Source organism: Etheostoma cragini, chromosome 16 (genome assembly GCF_013103735.1).
Source record: "Etheostoma cragini isolate CJK2018 chromosome 16, CSU_Ecrag_1.0, whole genome shotgun sequence".
Lineage (NCBI taxonomy): Eukaryota > Metazoa > Chordata > Actinopteri > Perciformes > Percidae > Etheostoma > Etheostoma cragini.
The window spans coordinates 18,996,219-19,007,917 of record NC_048422.1 but is presented as its reverse complement, the minus strand read 5'-3'; the positions used below and the strand labels follow the sequence as shown (position 1 = coordinate 19,007,917).

The 11,699-nt window shown below is 40.5% G+C and overlaps 1 protein-coding gene and 1 long non-coding RNA gene across 7 annotated transcripts in view; one reads left to right on the top strand and one right to left on the bottom strand.

Moving 5' to 3' along the window:
• Positions 1-11,699, top strand: part of garnl3 (GTPase activating Rap/RanGAP domain like 3) — a 62,111-nt gene that overhangs the window by 14,411 nt on the left and 36,001 nt on the right. For 5 of the 6 annotated variants that reach the window (XM_034897232.1, XM_034897229.1, XM_034897228.1 and 2 more), the window contains exon 2: positions 5,235-5,304. In XM_034897232.1, coding sequence (XP_034753123.1) covers positions 5,235-5,304 — 70 coding nt within the window. Of the gene's footprint in view, positions 1-918; positions 1,185-5,234; positions 5,305-11,699 lie in introns of those variants that run through there. The other variant, XM_034897230.1, reaches the window with a different exon arrangement.
• The window catches only part of LOC117959890, a 17,845-nt gene continuing 12,235 nt past the window's right edge, over positions 6,090-11,699 (bottom strand). The window contains exon 3 of the long non-coding RNA XR_004660021.1: positions 6,090-6,101. This is a non-coding gene — a long non-coding RNA (uncharacterized LOC117959890). The remainder of the gene's footprint in view (positions 6,102-11,699) is intronic.

Sequence of the window (11,699 nt, the reverse complement as noted above, 5' to 3'; positions counted from 1 at the left end):
GTGTGTGTGTGTGTGTGTGTGTGTGTGTGTGTGTGTGTGTGTGTGTGTGTGTGTGTGTGTGTGTGTCATGTTTTTGCCACATCCCACTGTTTTACTTCTGTGTAATCTTCAACATTTTCTTTCCTTTTGTGTTCCATCCTTGTTTTCCACAATCTGACAAACGTGTTCTGTTTGGGGTTCTGGAGACCCCGGAGCCTTTTTAACAGCCTAAACAAAACACAATTATTGTTGTTAAAATTAAAATGCCAGGTTGGACTGTTACTGGGACCAAAATCATCAACGTATTAACATTTACAACTGCAGACTTGTTGGAATAAAACCTTTTTAATTATTGACACAATGACATTCATAACTTTAGATTCAGTGGGTAATCCACATATACAGTATGCCAACTAAGAAAGGCCTGCCAAAAAATATTGCTCACCACCTGGCAACCCAAAAGTTGGTCTCTGTCCTATAAAGCATTACATCCATTGTTAATAGAGCAATTAAAGCTATTAGTTACATCTTACACTTTATGGGGACTTATTAGCAGGGGTAGACCTACCAAATAAAAAGCTTCTTCTTCTGCTCCTAACTGACAGGAATCCGATTTGAAACCATAAATTCTTAAATGCATGTTTAATTTATCTTCTTCTTTTTCTCTCTCCGTGCTCACACCAGATGATGTGATGCGAACCTGCAGCCTCAGTCTTGCATCCTGACATGACATCACTTTGCGCTCCAGGATATTGTAACTGTAGAGAACGTAATTGATGGTGATGTAACAGCAACTCAAAGAAGGAAAAAAAGACACGATAATAATAATCTGCTCTGAATGCTGCCTTTGCTCCACAGAGCCTCCAGCAACAAATTGTGGTGGATTGAAATGCAACATTGATGTAAAGAGAGAGAGAGAGAGAGAGAAAGAGAGAGAGAGAGAGGTTCCGCTTCATCATCATGCTGTGACCAGTTGCGCGCAGAGACCGGAGCCAGACAGAGTCCAACCGCCAACAGGGTTTCCATCAGCTGTTGTCGGAGTTTGCGCCGCAGTGCCGTTACGGCGCTCTTAACGAGAAAAGAAACCCGCGGAGAGAAAAGGAGACGCCGATTTGTTGTTGTCTCCTGTCCGCTGGACTGACATCGAATGGGGACATGAACAGTGTGGATCCAGCCTCTAACAAACTGTTGACTTTCAATCAGCGGTAAAAAACGAAACAACAATCTTACTCCTACCTGTGTTTCTGCATGCCACCTTTCATCTGTTGAATGCATCGCTCTTTGTCGTCGCTCTGTCTGTCTGTATTTTATCATGAAGACCCGAACAAATGAGACAAAGCAGAAGACACCTGCTCCGTTGTGCAAACAGTTGTTTGTGCGTAAAGTGCCCTTTTACGCTCTTAAATCGGCAAATAATGTTTCCAATAATCGAAGGTTTTGATACATTTCTAGTTGTGTATCAATAGCAAAATGTTCGTATTACTGTGGGATGGCTGGGAAACTGAGCGCCACTGAATCCACGAGTCTCCAGTGGAAGTATTGACTCTGCTCAACTGACTCTTTTAGCAGACTTTTGTTAACAGCTTTTAATTGAACCACAGCACAGGTTCAGTGCAGCTTGGTCTCCAGTTTTATGAATTGTAAACTGAGTCGGTTCATCTATGTGGGCATTCTGTTGCATATTAGCTTAATTGATCCATCTCCTTTTTGAAAGCAGATATTTAAGTATGTGCATGGAAAATTATGAAATATGCATGAGACGCTTTTCAGTTGAAGTTACTGTAGAGTGGAGGTGCATGCAGCTCTGCCGTATGTTGCCACACTGTAACCATGCATCTGGTGTAAATCCTGCAGCTGACTTCAGATGTAAAGTAGTCCAAGTCCTGCAGCTCTTTACCAGCAAGAGACTGGGGCTGCAGTGACACTTGAGCAGAGAGACATCTTATAGTGAACATAAAGCTCTTATGGCACAGGGCTGCCAAAAGCAGAGACACCTCCTTTCCATGTCGCACCAATTGTGCAGAGAAGGAAGAGCCAGAGATGTCCTGAAATTTCCAGGAAATGCTCTATGACTTATCAAAATGCTGTCATGCCTTGTTATGGCACAAATTCCCTTTTTTTAATCTGTTTTTTGTGATCATCTGCATCTTTGTCCAGCTCTTCCTTATATTTCTAGATTCTATACATCACTGTTGCAAATTTACTTTGTGACTTCTTTTGTTAAGAATAATCTAGAAGCTCTGATAAAAAAGTGTATGTGTGTGTGTGTGTGTGTGTGTGTGTGTGTGTGTGTGGGGGGGGGGGGGTCGACTGACACTTAAATTATTTAGATTGTCACGTGCCAGATCTGGATGTAAGAAACAGAAAAGCTGTTGAATGCTTGATCAATTCTGAATGTTGGCCTTTTTATTTGCTTCATTGCCATTCTCAAGAGTCTTGTGTGAGCTTCTACGCCTGTTAACATCAAGGTCTTTTCTTGTGTTTTCTTTTCAACACAATCTCAAAAAGAGCAACTTTATGAAGCGACGGGTTTAAAGAGGGAGTGTTTGACCGATAAAAGGATTGGCTTTTTTTCTTGAGCAGCACTATGAGGTTTAGTATAATGGGTGGCGGTGTGATTTATATTTAACATTTCACTGTACTGTATGGAACCTTTCAGTGGCGACTGTCCATTGTCTTGTGACAGAAACCACTATTTGTAACCTTCCCTGTACTCCATTACTGAGGGCAGCAGTTGAGTAATGAATATCCATTTTACCTCTTCTCTGTTTTAGAGCTATTTATCTTTGGTCCAAGCTTTCAAAGTCATATTTCTTTGGCTAACAGCTATTACGCTGCTGAAAAGTGACAGAACTGTTATGGTACAGACTTCAAGTTATGATTTCAAAACATACAGGCAGCTTTGAGTGCAGGATAATGCTTTCAGCTGTGTTATATCCCTGATACATGTTAAGCATCATGTCAGGAGTGTACTTACAAAAGGCACAGCTTTAAGTTAAATTGTATTGTCATTATACTAACATGCCCACAATGACTATGCTAACATGCTAAAGTTTAGCAAGTATAATGTTTGCAATGTTCACCATCTTAATTATCAAACCTCATATTATCAGTGTTTGTTAAGCTGTAATCATTTGGAAAAAAATAACATTTTATAATCTATTAAAATAAATCTTGGATAAAACTCAGCACTTACTCAGTATTAAAGAACTCGAGATTTGAAGTCAAACATAATGGGGCAAGTTTCAATCCTCAATTTTGTTGTAATGAATAGAACAAAAATCCTGATAAGATGAAACAGCTCAGACGGTAGAGCTTTTATTTGTTGTTGCTTTGATTACTCACATGCTCGCATACTTACATGCTGTGTTTGAAATCTGAATGTCATCTCCACTGTGTCGCACTCCCAGAGCTCTGTTGACAGGTACATGTTCCTCATCACGCACTTCCTCGGCTTATTCCACCTCTTTAATAGGTGTCAGTGCTGCTTTTTTGTCTGACAGAAACAGCCTTGTGCACAAATGGTTCTTAGTTCACCATGGACTACACCTCCTACATGTGTTAAAATATCACTACATTTTTAAGCGAAAAAGCTAAAATTGGACACAAGTTTTCCCCAAGTACACAAAAATGCATTCTCAATCTGGCACTTTTTCCTTTGGGCATTAAACAGCCAAGTGTTTGTGAACCATATCTTCCTATGCAAGTGACTGCTTAAATGCATCTTTATACTCAAGCCAAGCCAACTAAGGTTATAAAACAAAACAAAAAAATCTCTTGTTGATGATGTTTATGTTGTTAATAACACATGCAATTCCAAAAATAAAAAGCTCAGTTCAGCCCTAAAATGTCCATCCATAAGTACTATTAAAAATCACAAAAAGCCTTTATAGAAGGAGATATTCTTTACTAGGAGATGTAGGGGTTTTCATTAGGAAGATGGGTGGGTTAGTATCTTCCCACCACCAAAGTAAAATCCTTTTCCTGATTCCCCTCTCAGAGGAAAGGTGAAGGGTAGAAAAGATAGCAACCTGGTTGCTGAGAAGAAAAAGTGGGAGCATGTAAAGGTTAAAGCTGTGATGGAGCACTTGTTGTGGTGGCGCAGCAGACCCCACCCCAATCACCAGTGTGTAGAGGAGGAGAGTGGGTAAGGAAACAGTGATGGATACATCCTGTAGGACACACACACTTTAAAATGCATCCTTTAAGCTTGAGTGTACATTATGTATTAACAGCCCCACTCTGCAGATATAGAGAGAGAGAAACCTGACCATAGAGGAGAAGAGTCAGAGGGAGTTATACGAGGAGTGGGGGATGTGGTCTAAAGGAAGCAGAAAGCATGCAGGTCATATCATCACTCAGACAATCAAAGATATTATATAAAGACAAGGTATACAAAATAACCCCCACCATGTACGCACACATATACGGTTTACCACTTGCTACCATATTTTGTACATTCCTCAGACCATGAAATCATTTTATGGGTAATTAGGCAAAGCATGTGTAGAGTTCAGGTGGTATAATGGATACAAAAATTAAAAAAAAAAAAATGTTACACATTACATATTACATTACATATGTCCCAATGTGATTGGGACATATGTAATGTAGGGGTGCAACAACACAGATTGGTATGTTGTTGTGTACCATTGTGGAATCTGCTAAATTTTTTTATGTTTTCACATTTTTAGGGCTAAGTCTAAGGTTTTATGACTTAAGCATGCTGAAATACATAAATTCTGGTTTCTACAATTAGATTCAAGAGTCTTCACTATGGTTAAGCTAGCTGTCTGTGTGTATGTGTGTGTGTGTGTGTGCGTGTGTGTGCGTTTGTGTGTGTGTATGTGTGCGTCTCTCTTCCTATGTATATGTACTCTGTGTGCACATTTGGCTGTTGGACCAGAAGTCTGCTCTCCCAGCCAGTCTCCATCTATCACTGAAGTTAATTCAATCAGGACCCACGTCTTAATCAGAACTGGGGTAGGCCGCCGCTCCCTGCCAGTCACCATGCCACCAGCAGCCCCGCCACACCGACAAAGACTCAGACAGGAGGAAGGGAAAGAAAGAAAAAGGGAAGATGAGAGAGAGAGAGAGAAAGACGGAGGGTGAACCAAGTGGGCATGGTCAAGAAGCGAGATTAGAAAAAAAGAGTGGAGAAAAGCAGATGCAGCAACTGCCACAGTTTATGTTTGTCTATGTTATGTGATGGAGGACAGACAGGCCATGTGTCTGACCATGCGTTTGTGTTGCAGCTCTGCCTCGGAGGACTTGGGCTGCAGGCGTGGAGACTTCAGCCGGAAACACTATGGTTCGGTGGAGCTGGTAAGTCCAACCCACAATGCACTCATCTGTTTATTGCTCTCTTTTTCGTCTTAGCATGACCATCTCCTCATCCTCTTTCCCCCCATCTTTCTCGTTGATTTTCTCATCATGATCTCCCCTCCCTTTCTGCCTCTCTTTCTCTCTGGTATGTCGTTCCCCTCCTTTCTGTTGGCATGGACGGACAACAGAGGGGGACTGATGAGTCATGACGTACTGGGTGTGGTCCAGCAACATGCTTTGCTAGTGTGAATCACTATGGGTGCCCCACTCACAGTGATGCCTGCTCAGCCTCTAAAGTTCATGTTTTGTTTTGATGCTGCAGCACAGTGTGTATCTATGTGGTTGATTACTAAGCTGTTGAGTCATTGTTGCTTAGTGGGAGTGTCTGTACAAGTGCACGTCCCTCCACTGGGAGCTGAGTCTGTGCATCCCGATAGCCCAGAGGGACAGGAAGTCCTAGGGTTGCACACTGCAATCGTACTTCCTACCGGAGACACATTGTGGGCTTGTCCATGAGTGTTGCGCCCCACATGGGCAACAGATTAGGGTTGAGGAGAAACCACATGCTGCTAATCAGCACTAGCACACTGACACTACACACAGTGCTGCTGTGTGTGGGGGTATGTATGTGAGAAAAAGAGAGAGAGGGAGAGAGCAGTTTCTAAACTGTGATGATGGATCAGTGAACTTATCCTGGGTGAGCCAGGATGAGTTCACTGATAGCCTTAATATTCAAAGTGTGCCAGTCACAGCATGAGACACCTGTTCCACTTCCTTCACACGTGTGCTTTAGATTTCTTCCTCTTTGTAACATTTGCTACACTTAGCATTTGATATTTTTGCTGTACGTATAGCAAGCTTTAGGGAACTGTGATCCATCATGATGGATTAACTAAAAGCTATTAAGACAACATGCTTTGGTAGATTAGTATACAAATGTTAACTAACTAAGAGTCACAAGTTTTATTTAAATAGCCTCCCCAGATGCTCACTGTAGGCTGCAAATAATAATTGTCATTTATAATTGATTTATTAATAATAAAGTCTATCAAATGATGCATAATTGTGAAAAATGTCCTAATCAGAGCACAGTCCGAAACCCAAAAATATATAATTATATAAAGCAAAGAAAAACTTTTTTTGAAAAACATTTGACATGCTGGAATCATCAAATGTTTTACCGTTTTTGCGATTGAATGATAAATCGATTATCTATATTGCCATATGCCATAGTCAACAGCCTCATATGACTAAAATGTTTACATTTACCTCACAAGGACTGTGAACTAGCTGTCATGTGAATGTAGTGTGATGATAGCATTAAATCATTTTACCCAAATTTTTGTCCTGGAACAATTCTCTTGCCAAACTTATTGACTTCTTGGAGTCTCTTTGACAACAAGGACAAAGCCAGGCTAGCTGTTTCACCAGATTTACCACCAAGTCTAAGCAAAGCCATTCGCCTGCTGGCTCTAGCTTCATATTTAGCATACTGAGAGTAATGATCACAAATGGGATGACAAAAATAAATAAAGAACCACCAACTGAACCACCAACAACTTCCTCTAGAACCTTCTGTGGCCATGATGACTAGTTCCCCACTGACACAGCCTTTTTGGTGTTAGTTTACTAGTATTAAGGCCAATTATAAGTGCTGCCGTATGATTACTCAGAACTACCATCTCAGTTTTGTTGTAATTAACAAGAATAATTTGAATCAGCTTAATTATGTGTATTACCAAAACAAATAAAATTAAACCTTAAAAAATGGTGTAATGATTGATTGAAGAGTAAGTGGATGAGGGGTTATTCCTGGCAGGGCTCAATAAACCCAGGTTGATCTTCAGAAATAACCTCAGGGAGGATAAGCACATGTTGCCAAGCTTAGTTTAGTTTAGTTTTTCTGTTGGAAAGAGAAATAAAATTGCTTGTTGGAAGTGAACATACAAGGGAAAGCGTTTCTTGTCAACTCTGGCTCTCAAACTGTTTAAGGGTGTGCGTCTCCAGGGGAGGTTTGTGTAAAGGTCGGGAAAGAGTCTGTGTAAAATTCAGGTCCTGATTCCTTTTTACAAACCGCTCCTTTTGTTGACAGTATTGAATCTGTGTGTTCAAAGTCTGTGTCTGTCCAATACGAAGTTGGCAACATTTCAGCACCTGATATTCCAATAGAATTCTTAAAATTAGGAAAATGTGATAATTGGACTTTAAAATATCCACAACTCTTCAGTAATCATATAGTAGACCTATACAAAGGGCTTATTGCTGATATTTTGGAAATGTCAACACAAAAATAACAAAAAGATGTTTGAGTATCTGTCGGGCTATAATATAAAAGTTATCTACTATTCCTAAAAAACCTAATCCATACTCCTCTGCTGAGCCTAATACCCTTACCTTTATAGTGAAATGCTACCCCAACTTGTTGGGAAAAGCCTGGTCTAGATTAAACCAAATCCCTTTTAGATTTCAAAATGAATCCTTGAACATTCGTTTCATTTTAAGCCATTGCCAAATGAGTTGCAACATAATTAAGACTGTCAGCTCCATACAACTCTCTCTTATTATTTCTCAGTATTGCGATGTTTATGTTGTGGCTTCTGGTGATTTTCCTTCGCAGAAGCTTGAGTGAAGATAATTACCCCTTCTGAAGAGTCCAGAATTGTAATCCTCCGTGTCCTCCTTGGCTACTAGCAACTGTTTGGAGGAGGTGTGGGAGGATGTGTGCGATTACAGAAGGCTTGTGCCATGTGGATGCGCCAACAGTGTTGTTGTCAATACTTCCTCATGGGTACGACAAAAACTACACATTACAGCTTTAAAATACATTTGTTATTGATCTATAAAGAGAACAAATTCCTGGACATGCCTTGTTTAAAACAGCTAGTGAAATTCAGCATAATGTATGTTGAATGTATTCATGCAAGATTTGTGTCCTAGAAAGTTCTTATACGCATTAACCTGTTAGGCCCATCAGCAAGAAAAAGGACTTTTATCATGAACTCTGGTAAAGTTTTATACTTAACTTTACCAAAATAGTTATTTTTGGGAATATAACATGCTAAAAAATACATCTTACAGTGGAATACTTTTTAACATGTGGAGACAAACTAGTAATTACATCTAAAGTAAAGTTAAGTGACTACAGTGTAAACATAATTTTTTCGACTACAAATCACTTCACATTTGTAGACATGACACTGACTCCAGTGTGTTGCAGTGCGTTGAAGAACATGCTCACATGTCTCAACACAAGTCGGAGACACACATTCAAAGCAGGGTCTCCCTTATAAGAGAGACTAGCATAAGCCGAGCCGTGACTCATCCTGTTTGTTTTATTTTTGGCATCATTGAAGAGGCAGTAGCAGTTGCCAATAAGAGCAGGTAGCCTACCTCCACAGACACTGTCAGGGGTGTATGATTCCCTCCAGTACACACACACACACCCAAACACAAACCACTTTCACATTACAGACGTGTTAAGGATCTGAAGTGGAAACTCCACGTGCATTTGATATTGATGATATTTGATGATTATTGATGATTATTGTACTGTAGGAATCAGGAACGCTTTTGAAATGCAAAGTTAATGTTCTGTTATAACGAGACATGAGGCTTGCTCTCACTATCCTTCTGCATGTGTGCATATGAGCATCACAGCTTCAGAATAAAGTTAAAATCCCTCTAACAACAAGTCTAGTCTACAGCCATGCTAGCTGTTCTGTGATGATGAACTATGGCATTAAGCTAAATGCTCCAATCAGCACGCTAACATGTTCACAATGATAATGCTAGCATTTCCATCATAGCTTAGCATGTTAGCATGCAACATGTGCAGTAAACACAAAGTAGCCTACAGCTGAGAGTGATGGGAATGACATTAGTTTTTCAGGTGTTTGTGTATAAAGTATTGTAGTTTAGTATAGGGCACATTTTGACTTGATGATGGCACTAGATAAAAAAGTCAGTTTTTACAATTAATCTGTTAAGAACCATGACTGTTTGTACTAAATGTCATGACAATCCATTGAATAGCTGTCAAGATATTTCAATTAAAAACAAAAATGTCAACCTCACATTGGCGCTAGGGGAAAAGTCAGAGGCTCCTCAAAAGTCATTAGAAGTAATCCTCGGGGGTCATGAAGGTCTGTACAAACTTTCATGGTAATCCGTCTAATAGTTGTTGAACTATTACAGTCCGACCAAATGACAGACTGGCATTGCCGCTAGCATGGCTAAAATACATCCTGATCCAGAGACATGGAGGAAAGACTTTACCTACACTCATCAGGAGCTCAGTGTGTGGTGGAATATTCATGCACTCACCGGTTCACTACACTGGAACATATTGAATCATAGGATTTTGTAGGCTAAGTTATCCTGAATGAACGCAAGAGTCTGGGGAATCAGTGGTGTGTGTGAGGTTTCTATTAACCTCTGTGCCAGCACACACTCATCCACACAAATGAGCAAACAAATACTCCATGACTAACACATACACAAAGGCAACTGCCACCCTGTCTTGTCACTTCATTCACCGACAACTCCACGGTCCACTTTTAAAAGCTTTATTGTGTGTGGCACACCAAAGCTGAAGCTGTTGACAATCCCGTTTCATCCTGACACAACAGTTTGGAGAGCGTGTCGTTGTTATTGTTGTTGTTTTTTCAATAAAGTGTATTGTCTTCATTTGAGTCCCACAGATAAAGGCGTGATGGATAGAGAGAGGTGGGCACAAGCTGTCTCTGAATCTGGAAAACAAAAAACATGTTGGAAGTTTTGAGGATCAAACCCTTCAGACACACACATGCAGTCATGTTGAGTTTAGCCACGCCATGACTGAGACTACTGTGTGTACGAGTGTGTGTGTGTACGAGTGTGTATGTGAGGAGCAGTGTTGAGAGGTTAGCTGTCAGTCTTGCACAGTGACTGGTGAGCAGACGGCTCGACTCCCGCCTGCCTACCAGTGTTACCGTCACTGGCTCAGAGGCTTTTGACTGCACTGTCACACTGAATTCATTCCCACTCTTGGCGTACGTGCGTCTCACTGTGTGTTTATTGACCATAAAGCTATACTGTGTAACTTTGGCTGAACTGTGGCCACAAGTTGCAATTACAGATTTAGTTATGACATATATGACCACCTGAGAATAAATGTAACCACAATCAATTGACAAAAATACGTTAGAAATCAAGACAATTTTAAGGGTAAGGAAGTAGAGCTGACACAATTAGTCAATTGGTCATTTAATTGATCTGAAATATTTCAATAATCAGTTATTTCATTTATTTTTAAACAAAATTGACAAAAGAATCCCTGGTTATGGCTTCTCAAATGTGAATATTTTGTGTTATTTAGTCTTCTATGTTGTTTTTTCACTGTATGCAGCTCCAATGATTAAGACTTGTGGGCCTCACAACATTTACATTTTTATCTTCTGCGGCACACACACACACACACACGCACACGCACACGCACACACACGCACACACACACACGGCCAGATGTGTTGACAGCTTTCTCATGAGTCATAACTAAAGCCATTGAGGTTTACTATTGGAGAATAATAGATTACAGCGGTAGTTACTATGGGTGGTACTTTTCACCCAGATTCACACAGGACACACCCTTGCCATCTTAAGTGCGAACTGACAAACTCTCCCTGAAACTGCAGAGAGCATGGGCTCAAGCGGGCTGCGACTTTAAAGTTTGACAGGATGTTTTTCTCTGTTTATTGTCTGTGAATCAAACAATCACAGGATTTCTGTAAGTGGCTGCCGACATTAAACCCTTGTTCTTTATTGGTATCTATACTTTTTTTAAGAAATTGTTGTAGCTGCTATTAAGTCGCATTTCTTGGTTTGTTTTCTTCTATTTCTCATTTTTATTACACTTTATGTCTCTTTTGGACACATAGCTGTGCTGTCATCTACAGTTGCAAACTCTTTTCAAGTTTCTTACTGTCCTACAGCAGTAGGTCCAACTAAGAAAGCTGAACAGCAGTTGGTTATTGTGTATCCCATCCGACCTTTAAAAATGTCAGTTTAGAGAATAAAACACCTCTTTGATAGTCATTTAAAATATGCTACGTCATAGTTAGATTAGTTAGAAGATGCATGGCGCTCTGCTGCTCTGTTCTGTGATCCCAGGCTTCATCTGCAGGATCTGCTCACTCTTGAGGGCCCCTTAAGCTGCTGCACCCTACCAGCGTGACTCCTCATGGGTGGGTGGGTGGGATCTAATACCTTCAGTCCTAGTCCAGATCTGTCATTGGCAGTGTTGCTGTTGTATAAATGGGCAGATTTTTGATGTGGTCTTCACTTCTTCACAGCCTACTACCCCTCCTGGGGCATAGGCCGCCGACAAGGGTTCTCCAGGCACTCCGGTCCTGTGCAAT